Source organism: Varanus komodoensis, unplaced genomic scaffold (assembly GCF_004798865.1).
Source record: "Varanus komodoensis strain SLA01 unplaced genomic scaffold, ASM479886v1 scaffold15, whole genome shotgun sequence".
NCBI lineage: Eukaryota > Metazoa > Chordata > Lepidosauria > Squamata > Varanidae > Varanus > Varanus komodoensis.
The window spans coordinates 12,621,286-12,645,316 of record NW_025335440.1 but is presented as its reverse complement, the minus strand read 5'-3'; the positions used below and the strand labels follow the sequence as shown (position 1 = coordinate 12,645,316).

The 24,031-nt window shown below is 47.7% G+C and overlaps 1 protein-coding gene across 2 annotated transcripts in view; it reads left to right on the top strand.

The window, feature by feature from the left end:
• Positions 1 to 1,065: 1,065 nt before the first annotated feature.
• The window catches only part of CNPY1 (canopy FGF signaling regulator 1), a 43,835-nt gene continuing 20,869 nt past the window's right edge, over positions 1,066 to 24,031 (top strand). For both annotated transcript variants that reach the window (XM_044425245.1, XM_044425244.1), the window contains exons 1-2: positions 1,066 to 1,162; positions 16,735 to 16,850. In XM_044425245.1, coding sequence (XP_044281180.1) covers positions 1,066 to 1,162; positions 16,735 to 16,850 — 213 coding nt within the window. The remainder of the gene's footprint in view (positions 1,163 to 16,734; positions 16,851 to 24,031) is intronic.

The window sequence follows — 24,031 nt, the reverse complement described above, 5'->3', positions numbered from 1 at the left end:
ACAAGCAGCTGATCCTCCAAGGTGCCTGGCAGAAATGCCCAGTCCCGAACTCATGCACAAAGTGAGACCGCAAGGAGCTTCATGCTGGCAGCCACTGTGGCCTAGTGGTGAGAGTGTGGCTTGGGACTCCGATCCAGGTCTCAGGTCCCAGCCATGAAGCTCACTGGGTGTCTTTGGGTCAGTCACCCACCCTCACTAACCTGCCTCGCAGGGTAGTTGTGTGAGTAAAACTGGACCAGGGGAGGGCCACATAACCGCAGGAAGGAAAAGGGTCGGATCGAAATGCAAAAAAGCTGACCAAATGTCTCTCCAGCATTCTGCTTCTGGAAGTGGTCAGCCAGAAGCCTGTGGGAAGCCACTGGCCATGCTCGTTAGGAATGATGGGACCTGTAATCCTACACATCTGTGGTATCCTTGAGAAGGGAAGGCAGCCCGGATTGAGCCGAGGATGGAGGCAAGACACCTCCGGCTGAAGACGATGCAAGGAGGGGTCTTGGTGGACACGGACCTGCTCAGGTGGCTACAGCACAAGATGCTCAGGGAATCCCTCTCTTGATCCCGCTGCTGCTTTTGGGGGCTTTTGAGTACCAAGGCAGGGTGCATTCATAGCCCTGACAGAGAAAGGGGGGAATAGGGTGGCGGTAGGGAGTGTTACAGAATGGGGTGCCAAGAGAGCATTTTCATACGGGTAAAGCACAGGGCACAAAGCTCATGGCCCAGAAATTCATCTGAGGGAGGCCATCTCAGCGGTTACTGGCCTAGTAACCCACTTCAGCATAAAGGCACACAGGCGAATGAGCGTTAAAAAAGCCACCAGGTTCGCATCACCCTTTCCTTCAGTACCGGTGCTTTCTTAGCCTCTTCCTTCTCAATCATTTTCTGGGAGAAGCATAGCAAAATGGCACAAAAGAGACCCACGAAGCCCTCCGGCTTCGATAACAGCGATCCGTGGAGAAAATCAGCGCTTGGGTGGTTCTCCCGAGCTGGGTTAGGCCTGTTTGCCTGCGATAACGTGGACCTCGCTGACCCCTGCTTCGTATGTTTCCCCAGGCGAGCGTGTGGGGAATGGCCGCGCTCCACGTGGCACTGCTGTTTCCACTGCTGCTTGCCCTGTTCCACAACGTGGTGGAGGGACAACGCGATCCAGAAGTGTTCTGTGGAGGTCAGTGGCCGTGTTGGGTGTTTCCGCCATGCTCGGTTGCGTGGTGCATCACAAGTGTTCCAGTTCCGGGGAAAGCACTGCTAAGCTGACCTCACACCCTCGCCCCTCGCTCTGCCAGTGTCATAGTGGCAAACTATGCTCAGGGAGAGGCATGCTTTGCTTGATTCCCACACTGATCCAGTAACATAATGGGGAACCTGCCAGGTTGCTGACCGGGACGGAGCATTATGTTCACATGACTCCAGTCCTCCGACAGCTTCACTGGCTTCCCATTGAAGTCCGGGCCCAATTCAAGGTGTTGGTTATGACCTATAAAGCCCTAAACGGCTTGGGACCTGGTTACCTGAAGGAGCACTTACATCCATATATGCCCGACCGCCCCTTGAGATCTGCGGGAGAGGCCCTTCTCCGGGAACCCTCTGTGAAAGAAATTAGGAGGGTAGGTACTCGGAGGAGGGCTTTCTCTGCGGTGGCGCCCAATCTATGGAATGCACTCCCCAGAGAGGTCCGCCTGGCGCCGTTGTTATTTGTTTTTCGGCGCCAGGCGAAGACCTTTTTATTTAAACGTCATTTTAATTGTTAACAATATTTACTTATTTATCTGGCCAGGGCGACTTCTTTTCTTTTCTTTTCTTTTCTTTTCTTTTCTTTTAAACTTCTTTTATATCGTTTATATTTTTTATTTATTTTATATTATTAATTTTATATTGTTATTTTTATATTGTATTGTATTTTATTGTGTTGTAAGCCACCCCGAGGGTTCGGCAAGGGGCGGCATAGAAATGTTCTAATAATAATAACAACAACAACAACAACAACAACAACAACAACCTTCTTTATGCATACGTGTATGCATAGCATAGAAAAGTCCTACAAAGTCCCATATGACTAGCCAGGGAATGCTAGGAGAAGTAGGAGGGGGTCTTGCTCCAGATGCACATACGATTCGGATATAATCTGGCTATTTTCTACACTGCTCCAGTAAGGTATTGGCAGGTCCCATTTAGGATATATCATGCAGTCATTTCCCACAGTACTGTATCATAAGCAATTACAGCAGGATCTCCCGTTACACACATGGACATCATGGAGAGCCACGTATCACCTCTGTCTTTGCACTGGCTGCCAATGCATTTCCAGACGCAGTCCAAGGTGTTAGTGGCTGCCTTGAAAGCCCTTCATGCAGCTTCCAGGAGTGCTTTTGCCCAGACCTTCCGCCCCACCAGCTGAGCTCCTCTGTGGATCATCTTCTGTGGGCTGCTTCTCTAGGATTAATGCCAGCTGCCCAAAGGACTTTTTCAGTCATTGCCCCAAGTATGGTGTGGAATGGTCTGCCAGAAGAGGTGCATCTGATTTCTCAAATTCCCACCTTTAGGAGGGAGTTAAAGATGCGTGTCTTCCAACAGGCCTTCCCAGGTTGGTTCTCATGTCAGTTTTATGTAATATGTTGTCTTAGTCAGTATTATCCACTGTTGGCCTTAATTTCTTGTAAACCACCCAGAGCCTATGGGAATAGGGCAGTAGATCGATATTAAGATACATACATGAATAAAAATGCAGTCTGGGATGCAGCTACGGGCCGCTATGGCTGGCAGTGCATGTCTGAGCACTCCCTGACTTTTCTAGGAAGCAAAAACCTTCCTGCACATAGAAAGCCAGTAAGTCAAGGAGGGGCCACCTGGAGGGAGGGGAAACTTGCACCCGCCCCCTGCAGTCTGTAGTCTTTCCAGAGCACCTGACCATGTGATTCGTACTTGAACTCTGCTCATAGGGCTCATTTGCATGACCATCTGTGTTCTCCATAGTGACAGGAAAAGCTCAGTCAGTTATCAGCTTTACAAACGGGAAGCCACCCTGGGTGATTTTATTTGCACGCAGCTAAGATGCACAACTGCTCCTTACCTTGGCAAGGGAAGACGCTCCACTGAGCAGGTGGGGATTTACTGTTGAGGAAATGTATAGGATTTAAGTCAAGTAAGAGGAAGAGTTTCCCTCTTGAAAAGGATTACAATTTTGAAGAGGAAGGTAGAATCGATGCCTCTCTTATAACCTCAATAGTGTGCCTACCTGCCGATATCCACAGCACTGTAGGACTCGCTCTATTGGCCAAAATGGTTCGTTCTGAATGACCTAATAGCCGCGTGCAGCGGTGCAATCCATCCAGGATCACCTGTGTCACCCTCTCGTCCTTCCCAGCAATTCCACCTGGCTGCAAACAACAGCGCTCTGTCATCTGTTGACAGTTGCACGCACGAGGAAGGAAAACTCTCCATCTGTGGTCCTCTAGCCAAGAGACAAGTCGCTGCGTCTTTTAACAGATGGCACAATGAGCTATAAGAAAGTACATTCCCCCCGAGACAGATAACCTGACACGAAATAGTTTCAGCAACATATTGAAATAAAGCCTCCCTGATGAATGCCGGTGGCTGCAGAATCAGCCGCTCTTCAGTCCCTTGACAAAAGTCTTGCTTGGGTGATGCAAGCACAGCAGTTTTGAGAGACAGACACCCGTGTGTTTCCTGAACAGTAGCAGAAGGAAATAGGGTGGCAAATGATGTGATGCACACATGTGCATTGATTTAAGGAGACTGAACATTGGAGCATCTGTGCCTCTCCTGGACAAAACAAACACAAAGAGAGAGAGAGAGAGAGAGAGAGAGAGAGAGAGAGAGAGAGAGAGATCTGTTTAAGAAACATGAGCATTTGGTTAATTACTCTGATTCTGCTCTGGATCTGTATTCCTGGAGAAAGTTCAGTGTTGAGCTATTTCACTTCTGCGGTCTGCCTGACCCCTCTCTGCTCACTGATTTGCTTCCAACAAATAGGGAGGCGTTAAATCATTTTACTGGGTGGGGTAGTGTGGAGAAAGGTGTTTTTGATAAGGACATTGGCTAGTTCTTTTACATTATGTAAGCTCCTTCTATCTGCATTTCAAAAAGAGCACACATTGGCTTGTATTTCTCAAAAGTCTCTACTTCCATTTCTTTCAGAAAGAGTTCCAATTGTTCCCAAGACTGCCCAAATACGCACTCGCTCGAGTCCCTTCCCCTCCCCAGGCAGCTCAGGATGGCAGCTTGGTGCTGCCAGGTGCGGTGGGCACGATTGCGACTGCACTGGGGGTATCTCACTACCCAGCACTGCTCAGAGAGTCCTGACTGGGGTGAGACCCAGAGAAGTGGGCTGTAACACAGCACTCTGTTCTAGCTCATGTCCTCAAGGCCCCGGGTCACTTCAGGACCTTGGACACCACACTCCAGGGAGCCTGCAATACTGTATATACCAGCATATAAGATGACCCTTGAAACTGGAAATAGCAAGGCAAGGGGGGGGGGAGGTCACCTTATACACCAGGGAATTTTTTTTTCATCATATTATATTCATCATTTTTTAAAAGGATAGATAATAAAGGCAATTGTATTTATAAGCTCTGGGGCCTGTAAGTCATACTGCTTAATTAGGATCCATTTGCTGGGGATGCATTTTGCCGCGTTGATCATTTATGGATTGTGTTTGATGAGTCTTGTGATTATTTCAATTAAGGTGCAGTCCTAGACAGCAAAAAGTTTTCAGCTGTCTGCATGTTCCAGTCGATTATGATAGGCCAGCTGGGGGATTCTGGGAACTGAAGGATGTCTTTTGTCAAACATGCATAAGATCACATCTTTAGGAACATTCCATCTTTCCTCCCTAGATATAAAAATTATTCAAATTACCCAAGGTTGGGTTGACTAGAAGTTGTAAATTAGGAGTCTGAAGGTCTCTGGGTCAATTTCTTCATTGAATGGCCTGCCCATTATCTATGCAACATAACGGTGTTTCTTTTCTTAAGCAAAGAACATTCATACTCATCTAACAAATAGAACATATTATTGAGAATTGAAACAGTGTTTCTGGTTCAGTGAAATGGAAGAATGCTCTTCACAGTCAATGAAATTTAATGCCATGTTTTCGTACCACTTAGGCCCTTCTCTATAGCATAATGGTTAATCTTATGCCAGACACAAGTCATTTTAATCTGTCAGCATTTCAGATGACTTGGGACTGACCATAGTTATTAAAAGCTTTATATACTTTAGACCAGGCAGATTTTTGTCTTGTGATAAATAGAGGGTCCCCATTCAGTGTAATCTTATTGTTAACAGCCCTGCTTTGCATGTCAAGATATCGGTATAATCAGCTTGGCTATCCAATTGATTTAATGACAAGCACTGCTTCTAGCAATTGATCTAATGTTTTCATTAGGCTAAAAAAAAATAAATCCAACAAGATCATTCTGCACTGGATAACGGCAGAAGTGCTCCTTCCCGTCCATAGGACACATGAAATGCAGAAACATGGCATGAAGCAAAAGCATTCAATGGCATTTTGCCTCCGGTTGATTCTTCTGCCATGGAATGAATGAGTGAATATCCATTGTGGGAGACCTGAATGTTGCCCAGAATTCGGCGGCATGTTCTAGGGACTCTGTCTCAGGGCACATGAGGCGGCTGTCTTCATGGAGGGGGCCTCCAGGTGTTGATCATGGTGACCAGGTCAGAAAAAGCCCTCCGACAGATCGTGCAAATGTGATTGTGAGCCATGCACAGGTCAGCGTCCACAGGTGAAAAGCGTGTGCTGTGCTTTCCCACTGACGCAGGGGCTCGCAAGGTTTTTGTCTCCACTGGGGTGCGGGACCTTTTTGCCCTGAGGGCCACGCTGGGAGTCGGCTGTGATGGGGTGGTGCTCAGAGCGCAGAGATGTGAGTGCACGCACACGCATGCACACGTGTACACGTGTTCCCATGCAGTGCTCTCTCTCCCTCTGTTTCTCTCACACACACACACACACCCCAGCGACCTTAGTTTTCAATCCACCTGGTCATGTAGCCTCCTAGCCTTTGCCTCCCTCTAGTCCACGGATTCTTGGTTTCTTATATCCACATGTTCTTATTTATTTCATTTCTATACTGCCCACAGTTGAAGCTCCCAGGGTGGTTTTAGTGGGTGGAAACAGGAAAGTATGATGTAAAACAGACTCCTGCCACAGAAGCGCCATTCCCAGAGTGTCATGGGAAGGCCTTTGAGGCTCTTCAGCATGGCTGCCAGGAATGCTCTAGGAATGAGTTTCCTATGGCAGAAACCTTCAAGCCCATTTCTAGAGCATCCTTGCGGGCCATCGGTTAGGCCTGCTGGGGTGGGCCTCTTGTATCCCTGATGTGCCTACATTTAACAGAGGGGATGTTCAGACATTCTGCCTCCCTCCATGCCTGCAAGGCAGATGTGCAAGTCAAAGCTGTGTGCGCTTGCTCCCCTCTACCGATGGGGCAAGACTGCGGGCCCATCTTGTCCATGGGCCCTCAAAAATCTGGAGCTGACATGGCAACTGTCTCCCTGAAAGATGAACTGAACGGGCAGTAGTTCCTCATGGCTGATCCATCCAATTCCTTGACTTTTCTTGCTCTTTTTAAATCTTGCTAGTATGAGGAATCTCATGATTTAAACCTGGATTCCTTGCCACACATGGAAATCTGCCTAGGCAAACCCGGTATCTGTGCTCTCTTTATCAAAGGAATCACTGATCGGGGGAGAAATATGTGATGGCAGATTCCAAGGCAGGATATTTGGCCTTAGGAGTCAGTCAGACACCGAGGCAATTAATTTCCATATGACAACGTGGAGATGTGTCCCTTCTGAATTGAGGAATAGCCCTGCTATTGCAGGGTTTATTTCCAGGCTTCAAAGCCCAGGGCTTGCTTGCCAGGATGCAGAAGTGCTCGCCTCCGCTCCAGTTTCCTATCTGGGATGGATTATTCAATTACTGCCTCATTGGCCTCCTCTCAGCCATTCCAAATCACGTCCAGCTTCCACACCAGCCCTTGGCAGGAGTTGAAAGATAGAATGCTTCACAGCTTCATCAGCCCTCCTAGACTGCCTGCTTCTGGCTCCACGAATGTTAACAGAGGGCCAAAAACAGTATTTAGACTGAACGGATGAGTGGGCCTGATCCTGTGTTTAGCTACACTGAGGCAGCGATGCATAAAGCACACCAGTTCGCTGGGCTTCCGATGCAGCAAAATTATTTGCTTGCTTGGCATCACTGTGCCGGGGGGCTGAGTGCCTGGTTGGGCCAAGCCTGGCTTCCCTGGGGTCCCGACTGGGCCATGTCCCATTCCCTTGACCCTCCCCAGCCCCAGTGGTTTCCTGCCCTTTGCATGGCTTTTCCCATTCTGAAATGTTGGCATGCCTCTCCGGAGGGGTAGTTCCTAGCAGTATGATCCTTCAGCTAAAATACGCTGGTGTTTCTGGCTTTGCTTGGCCTCACCCCTGGAATGCAGCCCCGAAGGTCTCCAGCGTGGAAGGTGGCCCTCGGGCGGAAAGCGTGCCGGTCCGGGGCTTGCCTGCACGGCTCCCTGTGTGTCAGTAGCGCTCCTTCCAGGGCGCAAGGGGCGCAGTGTCCAGCGGGCCGTTGAAGCCAGAGCCAGGCCAAGGCAGCTTGCTGCTTGGGACGGAGCAAGAAAGGGCACCTCAATTGTCAGTTAAGGTGCATAAAATCCAGAGAAAGCCCGTTTATTCCCAAATCGATATTGAGGCAAAAGCCCCATAAGTCCCCCTTGTCCTCTGTGGCAGGTAAAATACCCCAATCATGCATTAAGTTACTTCTCTGCCCTTTCCTGGCACTCCAAAGTGATTGCCCGAGGCAGCAGCCTTGTTCCGTCCAGTGGTGAGTGGGGGCTGGTTGGAGCAATTGCTCTTTGCTCATGCCAAGGCAAGAACATGATGAAAAAGTTTGCATCCAGTCTAAGTGGGAGAAATATGTCACCAAAACTTGTCAGTCAAATCAGTTCATCAGAGGGTGACAGCTGGCTCTTGGTGCAATAACACCTGAAACACCAAGCCCACGGTCAGGATAAGTCACTTGCAAATAACAGCAGCCAGAGGTGCTTTTGAGTGGTGCCTGCAGTAAAACCAACATATCTTACCTGGGAACTGTTGAGCGTGCTTGGAAACTTCCAGCCGCCTGTGCCATCTAAAGTGAGGTGGGCAGTGAGGCTATGGAGAGCATCCTTCTCGGTGGTGGCCCCCTGCTGTGGAAGGCTCTTCCCAGTGAGAGCTGCAGACAAAACGTTTGAAGACTGAGACTTGGAAGGGCAGCAATGAAGGGACTAGAAAAGATCATCCAGTGCAACGATGTTTCACCGGAAACCAGGGCTAGGATCATCCGTACTGTTGCGTTCCCCATCACAATCCCGGCATGTGAAATCTGGACGGGGAAGAAAGCTGACAGGAAGAAAACGGATAGGTTTGAAACATGGTGCTGGAGGAGAGCTTTGCAAATACCCTGGACTGACAAACAAGGAGGTGCTAGATCAAATCAAGCCAGAGCTTTCCATAAAGCAAAAAATTACAAAGCTGAGGCTGTTATTCCTTGGACACCTCATGAGAGGACAGGACTCCCAGGAGAAGACAGTCAGGCTAGGGAGAGTCAAAAGCAGCAGATGAAAGGCCAGGTGGGAGATGGGCTGGATCCAGACAGGACGCCGCAGCCTGAAACTTGGGAGAGCCGGATGGAGCTGTCACAGACGGGAAATTTTAGAAGACCTTCATTCACAGGGTCACCCTAAGTGGGAGGCTCCTTGATGGCACATAACAACAATAAATGTATTTGTTACGTCTTTATACTGTGCAGAACAGATTAAGGCTGGGCAAACGTGGGTGGCTCCATATTGACAGAGGTGCCAGAAAAGTTCTCCCATGACAGGCTTCAATACAGACCTCAGGGGCTCATAAAATCCTGCTTCTAAGGAGAAGCCATTTCTAAAAGTCCCTGAATTCTTCTCCAGCTTGGATGGAATAAAATGCACATGAACAACAGCAATGCATGTCCTAATCAACAATCTGTGTGCATAAAATCAACTCCAATTGATTTTATGTTCTATCTCAAATTGCCGGACATATGTCAGCCCATTAATGGCTCTCACTTGCAAAACCATGTGCTTTTAAAATGAGATAAGAGTTCTGGGAGTTCATTAGAACAGTTATTAAGCCCTAGAGGAACAGCCAGGGGTTTCTCCGGCATTCCTAAGGAACTGTGCCGGGCCGTGCTAAGAAGCCCTTTCTGCTCGGCACCTGCCATGTGCGCAGGCAGTTACCCAGTTTTTCACAGAGTATAAAATGCTCACTGATCTGGCGGGTAAAGTACAAACTGTACAGTATATAATTTTTAAAATTCTTTTTATTCTCTCATTATTTTAATGTTTTATTGGTTTTAATTGTGATTTTATTGTGAAGTGCAGGATGCTATGCCATTTTTATCTGTGCTTGTTGCAAACCATCCTGAGACATTAGTAATGGGACAGTCTATAAAAGCTTTTAATGAATGAATGAATCAATCAATATCAGAAAATCCTGCTAATAATATTATAACAATGCTAGGAGTGGGGAACCCATAGTTCACAAAATGTTGTTGGACTCCAGTGTCTATAAGCCCCACGCAACTTGACCCATTGCCAGAAATGCTGGGAACTGGAGTCCAACAACATCTGGAGAGCCACATTTTTTAAACCAGGGATGAGGAAAACGTGGCTCTCCAGATGCTGTTGCTCTGCACAGACCAACCATTGTCAGTGTGCTCCTAAAAGTAGAATCCCGGGTGAGGAGACTCTGCAAAAAGAGCAGCTGGTTTCAAGCCAGTTTATTATTATTATAATAATAATCAGTAGTAGTAGTAGTAGTAACATTAGCATTTATATCCCACCTCTTTCTTTTTGTGAGGAACCCGTGGCAGCTGACAGTGCCCCGTTTTATCCTCACAACAGCAGCCCTGTGAGGTAGGCCAGGCAGTGCAGAGTCTGTCCTTCCTTCAGCTGCTTGCACGGCCGCCTGTGCGAACGTGAGAGTGTCTTCTGTCTTCAGACTGCCCAGTATGAGGCTCAGGGTGTCGCAGGAGTGGATGCTGGGGAAATCCAGCGTCAGGCCAATCACTGCCCACTCCCTGTAGACGGTCCAGTCAGATGAAGCTCTGGATCCCGGCCACTGGAGGAGAAGCCGCAGCCACGAGCAGCTCTGACTCAGATAAAAGTGCATGAGTCGACTACTGATGCAATCCTATGCACACGCACGCACACACACGCACACACGCGTGGACAAGGCATTAAGCAGATGAGCTTCTCTGTTACAATTTGACACTTTATTGGGAAATCAACTTCTGCTGATGGAGTTTGCCTTGGAACAGATGGTATTCCCCTTTGAAAGACGCCAGACCTCTCACTGACAGGAAACGAAATCCGTTGCTTCTCTACAGGAAACGCGGATCTCTCCCCACCCCCATCCCTCCTCCATCACATCCAAGCAGAGCTGCTTGGATTAATCCATCTGCCTGCAGTGGGGGCACCTGCAGCAAAGATGGGGGTTACAGCAGATGGGGCTGTTTTAGTCTCACAACAACCCTGTGAGGTTGGCTAGGCTGAGAGGTGGGGGCTGGCCAAGTCCTCCAGTGGGCTTCATGGCTGGCCGGGGGCTAGACTGCCTCGCAGGCCACTGACCTGGAAGCTCTCGTTATTCTTGTTTCCTTATTTGCTCCTGTACTGCCCAGTTGCCAAAACCCTTGGGACGGCTCACTACATTTCCAGTGAGACTGCCAGCTGCCCAGTAAGGAGAATCCAAACCTTGGCCTGGCCTGGCCTTTTGGCAGTAGCACCATCTGGAGAAATCAGCCTGCAGATCCTTTGGCGGCAGAGAGATGTACGTGTGATGGGTAAACTCTGGAGACCAACCTGCGATTCAGGGTGCAGAGCCACCTTGGCTTGAAAAGTGGCAGGTGGTCCTGGATCGGGACGCACAAGGCTCGTGTGCGGGTTGCTTCCTCCTTTGGCCTGGGCCGGGTCCCGTGGCCAGACAGGTCCTTGCCTGGGGCTTCCTTAGGCCAGGTCCCATTGCAGAGACCTGGGGGCCGAAGCCCCAGGCTTCCACTTGGAGGAGGGGGACAGACGACCGGACTAGGCCTGTGGCTGTGACCAGACTGCTGAGCACCACGTCTTTTTCCTGGAGGCCAGCAAGGCACAACTCGGGTTTTGTCAGCCTTCCCATCCTCCTCTTTCTTTCTTTCTTTCTTTCTTTCTTTCTTTCTTTCTTTCTTTCTTTCTTAATTCATTGTTTCTCTGGAAAAGTCAGGATGAAGCCATAGGCGGAGGGGACGGCACTTTCAGCCACACCTCTTCAGATTGCAGATGGGGGGCCCCCTTTCTGAATATTTTTTTCACCCCAGAGCTGGAGGTCTAAAGGCGAGTGGAGCCATGAAGATGGAAGCCGTGAAGCTCCCCAGCTGACTCCATCACGCCCCCCACTATCACGCAGCCTAAGCTACCTCACAGGGTTGTTGTGAGGATAAATGGGGAAGGGGCAAGAAGTGCATACCATGTGGAAATCCTTGGAGGAAAGGCCAGATATAAATGTACCGAATAAATAAAGAAACACTAGCTATAAAAAGCTGCAACAGAGGCCTGTGAGCATGAGACTCACAGCATGGTTTTTATCCAGTAGCCTCCCAGAAATGAGCAGCTGCAAAAAATATCAACACTTTGGGTGGCCCCGGCATTAATATCCCTTGAGGCGTAATCCTGGCTGGGAAATGCTGGGAGTTGCGGGCCTTTTTCCTCTCTAAATTATGAACAGGATCACTCCCTTTTCTGGATCTATTAAATCATAAACACAGAGAGATTCCCATATTCATTGGGTTTCTCTGAGAAGAATTGGCATGGGCATATTTTATTTGCAGCTGTGCCCAACCTTGTAAGTTCACGGCATGCAAATTCCCCAGCTGGTGCTGTGATGGGCACAAGCGGTGTTAAAAATTGGGTTTATCTCATGTACATGCCGCAAGCAGATCTTGAACAAAACTGTTGCTGTCTTCTGTGTGGTGGATTTTTCAGATGCTGCTCATACTATTATGTCCATCATTTCTTTCCAAGAATTATTCTCCGGAGAAGCTGCTGGGGAGCTAGTGATATATTAATATTTTATGGTGACAAAATGTTTGAATGTATGCGCAGGCAGATGCTTTGAAATACAGTTTGCCTGTAAACAGCTTTCTTAATATTTCATTCCCCTACTTTTCCCACAATGAGTTCTACTGCCAATTATATTTTTATGATAGGCAAATAACAGAAACGCGTCTGGGGAAAAGAAAGACTAGCTTTGTACTGAGGCAGCCACAAATTGGGAGGATCTTTAAGACCATTAAGTAAAAATGGGTGGTTCCACACGTGACTTGTGGGCCACACGCAGCCCCCAGGACCTTTTTCGGTGGCTCTCTTGCTGTTCAGAGTTCCCTTGTTCCCCCCACAGTCCAGATCCCAACAATGGCAGGGGCGTCTTGTGGCAAGCTCTCACGAGGCCGCAGTCCCACGCCGCTCTCTTCCTGAGGCTCAACCTGTGGGTCAGGCTGAGGCACATGGGAGGGTTTCTGGGTGGGAGAACAGGAAGAGAGAGAGGGCCCCCCCCAGACGAGCAGTTGTGCTGGGGCTGTGGTCGAAAAAGGAGCTGCCCCTGATCTCTGCAGAGATCACAGGCCCGCAGAGCATCCTTCTTCCTTCAGTGTAATTCATTGGGCCGTCCCTCATGCAGCCCTCGAGGTTTGCGAAGTCGGGCTGCCCCTGTATTACTGGTGCACACTACCCTAGAATGACGCACGCCATCTCTAGAATCTTTCTTTCTTTATATAGTCTCGAGGATTGTGAAATGATCTGGTTTTTGCTGATCTAAACATGTAATTTCGTGCCCCCCCCTTTTTCTGAGTGGCAGAATCTAGCAGAAAGTCCGGTTTGTGTGCTTGATGGCACATCTTTCTCCTTCTAATTCTATGTTTTGATGTAGGCTTCTCTTTGAATGAGATAACAAAGATATTCTGTAGTCCTTAACACGACTCAGCCTGTGACATACCACAGCTCCCTTGATACCCAATTTCTCATAGAGCCACGGTTGCTAGAGCCATCTTGTTTTCTGTGAGTTTCTTTCCTCCTTTTTTAATGACATTTGAAAAGGAGAGGGGATAGCTTTTGCTCTCAAATATTTGGGGAAATAGATTCAGCTCCTAAAAACTGGTGTGTGTGTGTGTGCACACGCACTAATTGCTGGCAAGATCCAGCCCTCCTGCCATGGATTATCCCCTGTGATTGCTACTGGGAGGCATACTGACCCTGAATGGACGTTCCAAATGAAGACCATGATTTTAAAAACTACAACTCCCAGCTCTCCTGACCATGAGCCATGGTGTTTTGGGATGATGGTAGCTGGAGTCCACAGTATTTGGACAGCACCAGGTTATGTGAGGCTGATTTAAGGGCATCTACATGTTTTTAAAAATGGAGGTTCTTTGGAAACAAATCAGAAACTAATTCAGTCTTTCAAAACTTCAGCCTCTTACCTCCTCCCAGTGTATTAACCTTCTAGGCACACTTCACCTCTCTTTTCTTTCCCATATCTGGACCCAAAACTCTAGCTTGCTGAAGGAGGAATGTTATAACCCAAGAATAAACCATGGGTTATAACTCTAAAATTGCATTGCTTCTCTACGCCATGCAGAGTTCCAGGTTTGGATGTCAAGGAGAAGAGCCCAAGAATGAAGAGTGAGAGCTGGCATGCTGATGTGCTCCTCTCAGTCCCAAACAATTAATGGTGAACAAGCTATAGGTTGTGTGAACAAAGTTAATGCAAGGACAGGCTTCTGAGCCTACAAACTGAAGCTTGAGCATTGGTTTGGCCTGGTGAAAGTGCCAGGAACGTGATCTTCCACTCTTGCAAAGCAGCCGCCGCCGCACTTGAACTCACTTGCCTTCCGTCAAGCTACAGTTTTCAGCATTTCCATTTGCAGGAGAAACCCAAGGTTTGGGTCTGACCACCCCTAGTCCCAGATGAGTCTCAATGAGATAAAGCAGTGGTGGACAACTTGTTCACATCTTCACAACCACATCTTCAGCCTGATTTTGAAAGCCCCTTGCAGGTGGTTTGATCAGACCCTGGGCAAAAATGATCACGCCATCCCCAACAGTTCACTTGGCAGACAGGTAAAATGAGGAAGAGAGAAGAAGATCACTGAGAGAGAAGGGTGGGAGGGAGAGAGAGATTGTGGGTCGTTCTGCACACATTTGGCTGACACACTAGCTTCTCTGCCGTCGCCCACTGATGGCATTCAGTCCCGGGCAGAATATGTCGAAGAAATGCAATCCCTTGATGGAAAATAGTTTCTCCTGATTTAAAGGTTAAATACAGTTTCTAAGAAGGCAAGTAGGACCTTTAACGTATTGACCTAGTTGGCTTGACAGAGCAACTCCAGCTGTGATAACCCATAGACACTTTGTCCCTGGGTTGTTTATTGCGATGATGGAGCCCAGAATTCTGGATTTTTGGGAAACAAGCAACCCAGAGTTTGACACTCTCCTGCTATTTTTTTCATCAATCCATTGATTGTTAACTGTGGGTTGTTGCGAGGTATAAACTGTTATCTTAATTAGAAGACCAATTCTGGTTCCTAACATTGCAGACTAGTACACTGCAGAATAGGGAACAGGGCTACAATAATTTCCATTCAAGTGGAGAGGTGAGAGAAGTGAAAAAATGCAGGAAAAAGAAGTACATTTGAGGATTATGGAGGCACACAATCAATTATTTAAATTTATTTAATGTTGTAATGGTTTCCCCTTATTTAACAGCACCAAGCTTTGCTGGATACATCAGTACAAGCAGCTGTCTGTTACATATTCAGTTATTAATTTGTCAGTGAAGTCAATAATTGAAATCTTTCAGTAATTTTAGTCAGTAAGCCGTTCTGTATCAGTTTCAGGAAGAGACTGCGTGTTTCTTTCTGACATACTGTATTGGATTGTGCACACTCTGATTTACAGCAATCTGCTCAGAAGTCAGACCGGATAAAAATCAAAACAATGACTGCACATGGTGTGTGTTTGCGTACCAAAATGTGGAGTGCACTGATAAACTCAAGTCCCTGTGTTACCTTTTCTTCCTTTTGTGAGGTTGTGTTCCACATGCTGACACACAGTTTGTTCCTTGCTTTTGTACAAGCAGCGCTGCATGTTCGGCAAGATCAGCGCTCACCACGGGCCGGGGCAGAGGGGGGTGAGGAGTGCAGAGACCGCAGTCCCCCTGTGGCAGGAATGTGTGCCTGAGCCACTTGTGATCCAGAAGCCCGACACAGCTCACTGGATTGCGGTCTACAAGTTACCTGATAACCTCCCAAGCCAGCAGTAAAAGTAGGCTTGTTCATCCTAGTGGGCCATCCCAAATGCCTAATCAGTGTCCAAGTCATGCAAATTGTTCCCTGGTAGGGTCAGAGGCAAGAATGGAATCCAGGCAAGCTGGGAATTGAGGTTCAGAGCAGTCCACAGAGTTTAGAAGGTCCTGAGAAGAGTACATCATCAAGGGGGCCTAGGTCAGGTTGCAAAGGGGTTGGTCTAGCCAAGGAACTCCAGTTTAGATTTGAGGATACCTTGGAAGAAACGAAAATATGGCAAGTAGCGTATTGCATAAAGGGATGAAATATGGATACAGAATGTAAGCAAGCCAAAGGAAGCCACATGCCCCTTTTCAGTGGCCGCACCGGTTGCCGCAACGGGCCGGCCAATGTGCCATGGGTCTCCTGGGCCAGCCACATGTCAGTTCCTCTCCCCAGGCTGAGCACGAAAGACAGTGCTTCTTGCCGTGGACTTGTAAGTTCTTCTCTGCCTGCTTCAGAAGCTGCCAGTGCATGCAGGCTCTCAGCCCCACTCCTGGGAGGCAGGGGACGGACAAAACTACTCCCCCGAGTCTTCCTCTTGCAGCAGCTGGAATGGCCCAGTGGGAAAAGGCACAAGCACAGGCTGCAGAACCCCAGGCTGTGAGTTCAGATCCCCGAAGGGGCAATGAGTACTTCCGAGCCAGCGTGGCATGGGGGTTAAGGGCACAGGACTGGGACTCGGGAAACCTGGTTCTAGTGCCCACTCAGCCATGGAGCTCCCTGGGTGGCTTTGCACCAGTCACAGACTCTCAGCCCATCCTGCCTCTCCAGGGTTACCATTCTGGGGATAAGATTGAGCGGAGGAAGAGAATTATGGAAGCTGCATGGAGGTCCTTGAAAGGAAAAACGGTGGGATAGAAGTATAACTTCAAAAAGCATCCCTTATCGACAGAATGACTGGGGAAGGCAGCTTCAAGGTCGCCGTAGTGGCGGCTTGTAGGCGTGGGCTCAAGGGGCTCCACGTCGTGTGGTCAGACGCAGCTTCCTCAGCACCCCAATCCCAGCCCTTGTCGGACAAGGCGCTTCTCCAGCCTGAATTATTCTGTGCAGCTGCTCAGGACCAGTGTGGACTAATTGGTCCATGCACCTGCCTTCCTGTGTTGACTGTGACTCTGCCTGGGTCACTTCCTGTTCTCCCAGTAGCCACACTACACCAACTGGGAGAATGGAGCAGGAGACAGCTACTTGGTCATGCCAAGGGAGTGGCTCCTCTCCAGAAATGCACAAGCAGAGTGCTTCCTGTGGCAGAGATGTGTCTCACTTTTGTGCTTTGTTTTGTTTTGCTTTGTTTTGGGCTTTTGCTGTAGCTTGTAAGGCCCTTGCGGATGAGCTGACATACGACATAAAGAAAATAGGTCCAACAAGGACTGTGAATTCAGGGACATTCCGACTCAACCCGGATGGCACACGAGGGAAGAAAAAGGTAAGAGACACACACGGAGAGAGATGGGGGTCCGTAATTGCTGGCATGTGCAATTACCAACCACTTACCCAAACAGCAGTTGGTCTCTTAATCTTCTAACCTTTTCCCGGGTAAGGCCAGCAGCCACTAAATTGCTTCGCTTTCCTCTGGGACTCAAAGTAATCTGTGAGCTTGAAATTGAGGTATTTTTCTCTTTTTCCAGGACCTTTTTATTTTTGGAGGGGGGCTTTTAAATGTTGAGAATGGAGCATTGTTCCATGGCCAGGTTGTGTTAAAGAGAAGTCAATCGGAGCTGTGTAAGCTGCTGAGAGAGAGAGGGAGAAAGAGAGAGAAGGCTCACTCCGAGCCAGCCCTCACCCCACTTTGGACACTCTCCCACTCACTGGAGTCATCGGCTGGCACTGGCAATATCCAGCAGCATCGTGGGGCAATTGGTTCACGGGCTCCTGCTCCTTCCCTTGATGTGCCTCATCTGGGGCTTGCAGTAATTCACACCTGGGGCCTTGCACACGCAAAGCGCGTTGCTCTCCCACCACTCCGTACCCTCTTGCCTCTACCTGAAGTCCAGCAGATACGCCCCAGTGGTGTGTAAAGCAGAGGGTGGGGCAGGGGCTAGGAAAGCTTGAAGGAGGTGTGTGTGAACGACTATAGGAGCCGAACTGATCTGCATCTCCCGTGGCCACGTATGGATTCAAACCTCGTTTTCTAGTTATTTCACACTCTTCAGAATTTTGCATTGCATTCCTTGGCTCAGAACATGGACCAACATGCATATTTAATCAGTAAAATACAGTTTTGATTTTATTAACATAAAATAGAGAAAAAGAGAGAGAGAAGCTTGAGAGAAAATAGTCAGGCTGCAATCCTATGTCCACTGCCCTGGGAATAAGCTCCACCGAGCCCAATAAGAGTTATTTCTGAACAGACGATCATAAACACTACTAGAAACACGTATTTCTGTGGGATAATACTTCAAAATGCATATTTCTATGCATATACAATTTTTATCTTCATGTGGATTTTTTAAAAATAAAAGCAAACCATAGATGAATGCAGAAACAGGACTGAATGGTCCTGGGAATGAATATTTACAAAAGTGACCTAGACTGAAAACGGACGGATCTGTCTTCCCTGCGCGGCTGGAATAGGCTCCAAGGGGAGAGCACCTTTGGAAGTGGCAACCCAGGGGGATGCCTGGAGGAGGGGATGGGGTTTATCATTTAAAGGGACATACCTGCTCCCCGCCCCCCGGCTGGGGTTTTTCCTAAGTTCTGAAGTGCTAGTGGGGAGGCATTGCCAACGCTTGGGGGCAGCTGATCACTCCAAAAAAAAAAAAAACTGGGCAATCCTGCTGCAAAAGTGAGGAAACAGCCCCTTTCCCTGAAGTGCGGTTCTGCAGGAGCTTTGCACGGGGCCGATGGGGCATATGTACTTCAACAGGTCAGCTCCAAGCATAGGGGAGGGGGGAATATTATACTGTCTAAAAAATGTAGGCAATCGTGGGCAACCCCCCCCCCACAACAATACTGCTGGAGGGGGCACCATGCAGATAATGCAAACCAGGACTGGGAACAGCACCTTCAGTGGGGGCTTTTGCGTTAGTTTGGGTCCAGCTGCGGCCAGCGCGAGATGGCTTGCCATGGCTCAGGACCGCACTGGGATCATGCAGGAGGCCGGGGGCCTGGGAGGATGGGGAAGAGGTGGGAGGAGGAGGCCCCGAATGCTGCTGTGCCTGCTCTTCTGTCAACCCCAGTGTGACCCCTCTCAGGGACTTCATGGCTGAGGGGACAATTCCCTGTTCAGCCCTGTAACCGCCAGGCATGAGACAGTCTTAATCACCACCCCATGCTTCCTACTGCCATGTAGAAATCACATGTCTGCAGGATTGGAAAGAAGTTTGTTTGTTTGTTTGTTTGTTTGATTGATTGACTGACTGATTGATTTTCTTTTTAAGGAAACGTACAACCCCATACCCCCAATATTTCTTTTTTTTATCCAGTAAGATTTAAGGAATTCCTGACAGGTGACCCTCCAGTTTCTTCTTCTTAAATCCTTTACCTGCTCATGTTTCTAGTGTTGAGGTAGAATTGCATCACACAGACAAATCACTTCACCGCAGAGATGATGAAACCGGAAGACGAGGACAGAGCTGTGTCTGCGAACACCTCTTGCACGGGGAAGTGCCACGCAGCTCTGCCTCTCCAGGCTGTACAGTGTCTGTCTGCATGAGATTTGAGTAGACAGCCATTTGACGCATCTGGGCACATCAGCCAAAGTGACAGCTCTGATGGTCCGCTCCAGGCTCAGTACTGCACAGAGGAAGGTGCCTCTCGCCAGGTCAGAGCACCTGTCTGTCAAGATTGGTGCTACGCCTCCAGAGCCTCGGGGAGGAAGGGCCCGTCTTCTCTCTCCCAGCACTGCTTCTGGTCCCTTGCTGGGGGGAGTCCGGCACCAGCGGCAGAATGTCTCCTGCTCCTGCTTTTCACCGCCACCCTTTCATGGACCGGAGTGAGTGTCCAGTGAACAAGGAGCTTGCGATGCTGCAGTCCAGGGCCAAGTCCAGGGGGCCGCCATTGGCGAGCCTCCACTGGGGCAGGGCCTGGGGAGTGTCTAGCCACACCTACCCTTATCGGCAGCCCTGGCAGGCGAGGCAATGGCGAGGCAAGTCTATCAGAAGCTTTTTTGGGGGGTAGGGCAGTAGAAGAGACTGTAATGCATCTGTTTGTTTCTACTGGAGAATCTGCTTGCAGATGTGGCTGTTTATTGTATAGTCCTTCCTTTGCCTGGTGCTCAGTAGTGGCATAAGGTTAATTGAGGAGCCTGACAGAGTTGCCTTTAATCCCAGCCTCCAAGGTGAGGCCACTGTTGAGACTTTTCTCAGACACTTCCATCCTTTTGTCCCTCTTTCTTACCTCCATTTAACTCTCCATTGTAAACCTGAGGGTAGATTTGTTCTTTAATCTAAGTAGTACATAGCACCCAGTCCTTAAGTTCTATATATGTGAAAAATATTTACTATCATTCTTTTTTCCTCTTTATTTTCCTCTTCTCTTGTGAAATGTAGACATCAGCAAAGGAAAAAAAAACTTGCATCGTTCTTGTGCCGGGGTCTCCAACAAAATGCCCACTCCTCCTGCTGATGGTTTCCTCAGCTGCCACCAATACCCTTCCAATCTATTCTATTCTATTCTATTCTATTCTATTCTATTCTATTCTATTCTTTAAAATGTGTTAATTCTTCTTCTTTTTAACTGGAAGGCTGGCACATGGCAAAGTCACAAAACCATGCTCCAGTTGCTTCTTTATTTGGATTCAACAGCGTTGTTTTCTGCTTTGGAGATTAGACTCAGCTGCTCCTTGTTCTTCGCTTCTTGCCAAGTTGCTCTTCTCCTGCCTCACCTGTCTGACTTTTGGGAAATGGCGTTTTGTGACAGGCTGTGCCCATTTGGCATTTATGAATGGGCAGGTCACAATCCCCACCCCCGTCCATGGCAATCATGTTATGAGAACACTCACAAGGTTCTCTCCAAAGTCCATGCAGGACCATTGACTTACAAATGGCCAGTCCACCTGAGGTTGGGGCTAATCTGTTGAGAAATCGACAGGTGAAGTGGTTACCTGCCAGCTTCCTGGATGAGGCCAATTTGCAAGCCGGAGCCCTGATTCTCCTTAACAAGCATCTTTCCAAAGACAGTACTTGATATTCAGGGTGAAGTGGCAAAATGATTGACCTGTGCTTCCCACTAGTGGTGATTCCCCCTCTTGACTTTCAAGTGCAGATTATCCAACCAGTTTATGACACTGGAAGGAAATTCAGTTGACTGACTCTGGAATTGTTTGAGGAAGGCCAGAATTTCAGGCAAATCCGTTGTATTTGGCTATTAGGACCTTGTGCTTTGGAACTGCAATAATTATGTTATGAGCTGGGAATGAATAATAAGCCATCACTTAGCTGCTGAATCATCACAATCAAAGGCAGATTTTTAAAAACCCCAATAATACAAAACTGACACACATAGCATCCAATGGTAATGAGATACTAAACAAAGCCAGTGTGAATTAATTCAACATGAATTGTAACAAACAGCATAGTTTGTATTTCAGGACGCCTGAGAAGTTGCTTAACTCCCATAATTTGTGAAACTCCATTCCCACAGGAGGTATTCAGACCAGAACAACTGCAGATCCGATGCATTTCGATATGGTATTTATTAGGGATAATGAACATTTGGATCTGAGGAGAAATATAGAATTCCCCAATCATTTCTAACCCTGCCATTCACTTTTCCTCCCAAAAGGCTTGCTTCAAACTTCAGCATTTTTTGGACTGACCAGGCAGATGAACTTTTAATTTTATAGGAGAGGCATCAGAATATTAACAGTTTAACATGGTTAAACTAGGGAATTCACTGCCACTTGAGGCAGTGACAACCGCCAACTTGGAAGACTGTCGATGGCCATTAGCCCTGATGGTTCCGTGTCATCTCCTGCATTGGGGACCACATTCCTGGGGGCACCAGTTGCCTGGAACTCGGGCGGGAGGCCACTGTGGCGCTCATATCCTGGTGGTGGGCATTCCACAGGTGGCTCATTGGCCACATGGGCAGAATGCTAGACTAGACAAGCCTTCCACTTTGTTCTTCTGATGGTTTGGACCACTCTGGGGTCTTTCTGCTTCTTGTCACTGGCTAAGGAATTTGGTTGTTTCCGAGCCCTTAGTGTCCTCTCCAACCAGTTCTGGTTCTGCGATTCTGATGTACACCCTGGGGTTTTCTAATCTCGGGTGTAAACAATATACTTTGCTCACGGGGAGACCCCCCTCCAGAGAAACATTTGATGAACTGCTACAGAAGTGGAAATTAGCGTGACTCTCGTGCCCTTCAACAGTGTTCCCATGCACACGGGTTCCACCATGGTTTCACTTGAAGCATGCAGACGATGACATGGCCATAGCTCCATCATGCTTACAGGGGTAAAATGGAGTTTGCTTCTTCTACTAGACACATCAACATGGGAAGAAGCACCAATTTGTTGTGGACAAAGAGTCATCTATGATTTAAAGAAAAAATAATAAAACCACCATGCACATACCTGGCCACCTGCTTCCTGGCTATAAAACCTCTTCGTTTTGTTTTGTTTTTAAATTGTTAAAATTTATTTATTTTAACAACAAGAAAATTGTTGTTTCTATAAGTTTTAGGGTGGATGCCAGGAAGTACTTCCTGATGGTTAGGACCCCTAGGGTATGGGATGGGCTTCCACAGGAGGTCGTTGAGGCCCCATCGGTGCGGGTGTTTAAGGATAGGCTGGACATGCACATGGTAGGCATGTAGTGAGCGGAGCCGGCTGGAGCTGGGGGTCAGACTAGATGGCCTGAGAGACCCCTTCTGACTCGCTCTGTTTCTATGTTTCTGTGTAAATGAGTAAGAAAGGAGGTAGATGTGAGCCACATGGCACTCGGGGTCCGCTTGCTGCTGTCCCCTCACCCACCACTCTCCGGTTGACCATTTGAGGCCTGTCTGGGCTGTGAGCACCACGTGTCCTTCCCTTGTTGTGAGCAGAACCTTCGATTTTGCCCTGAGTAGAGCTGGATCATTTTTAAAATCAAATCTACTGGTACTTGTATGCAGTGACATCCTAGAACAAGCAGGTAAATGCTGAATGACGTATGTGTATCCTTAAACACCAGAATGCTCCTTAGTGGGAGCTGCTGGTTGGGCTGGACACTCTCGCAGATGTGGCGATTTGAGGACAAGTGTCTCTTGTCCTTGAACTGGAAAGATTTTTCACCTGCCTTTCAGAGCACACTCAGAAGAGGGCTCACATTATTACAAAATTAATAGGAAACATACAAATTAGAATTAAACGGGGAGGAAGTGAGAAACGGAGCAGCAGCGGCGGTAGCAAATCATTTTTAAACATGAGGCAACTGTGAAGAAAACTCCGACGGATTCCTTTACTGATGTTCTTTTGCTGACATTCTCTCTCTCTCTCCCCTTCATGAAGTTGTTTTCAGTGTTTAAATCAATCATTAGAGTCTGTTTATTTCAGCAAAGGACTTAATTCTTTAGAGAAATGTGTCCAATCCCAGAGGCTGTGATAGAAACATGACCTTTGGTACCTGTAAATGTTGTGGAAGGAAAGTTGCCTTTCCTGACAGCTGTGGTGATAATCCCTTTGTCTCTTTTAAGTGATCACTGATAAGTCTGTATGGAATCCGCTTGCCGTATTTATTTCTCCACAAGGTTAAATTACCCCAAAGAGAAAAATGTGGAAGAATATAAGTTTGTTTGTTTATTTTTTAAAGCATTTCTTTTAAAAGATGACTTAGTGATTATTCCAATCAGAGTTAGCCTTAGGAAGAAGGCACTATTTTGTTGCAAGGAAAAAAATCTATTTTTAAATTAAAAATAAAAATAAGGGAGGGCTTGTCTTGACAGGCCTACTTTTGCAAATGAAAGAAAAATCAACGGTTTACATCTGGGAAATCTTCTGTGCTGGGATCCCAGGGCCACGATCAGTGTTCAGCCTGCTTTGTGGCATTTTTGAGGTACCTGCCCACAATTTCTGTTGTAGCTCCATGGCTTTTAAATTGCTACTGCTAAAGATAACCACTGCTGAAGAATTACATTTTTAAAAAAAGAAAGGGAAAAAAGACACAGATTCTGCCTGTTGTCTCAAGCATTATAATTTTAAAGTCTGTATTTGAAGATTTGGCTAGTTTTTATTCAGTGATCTGGTTACTCTTTTTAGGAAGTACTTATAACAGCAAGGCATTTGAAATGGGAACTACAGCCGGAGTGCCTGTCCTTTTGCTGCTCAGAGTACTCCAGTGAAACAGATAACAGATTAGATGAAGGGCATGCTATTAAACCATGTAAATTATGCGCCATCCTCCAGGTCATGATATATTTCCTGTGTGGTCTCCAGTGCTGAATCTTGTCTTGGAATGTGATATCTTCTGCACTCACAGCCCCCTTAGCTGAAGCCGAAGGGATTCTCTTTCCCTGCCTCTCCTGTTATATCACCTGGATAACTTTTTCAGCCTTCTAGAAGGACTTTCAGTGGCAGAAACTGCTGCAATGCACTTTATTCTCTCTCTCTCTCTCTCTCTCTCTCTCTCTCTCTCTCTCTCTCTCTGGCCAGCATAGAAGGATGGATGAATGGGGTCATGCGCCAAG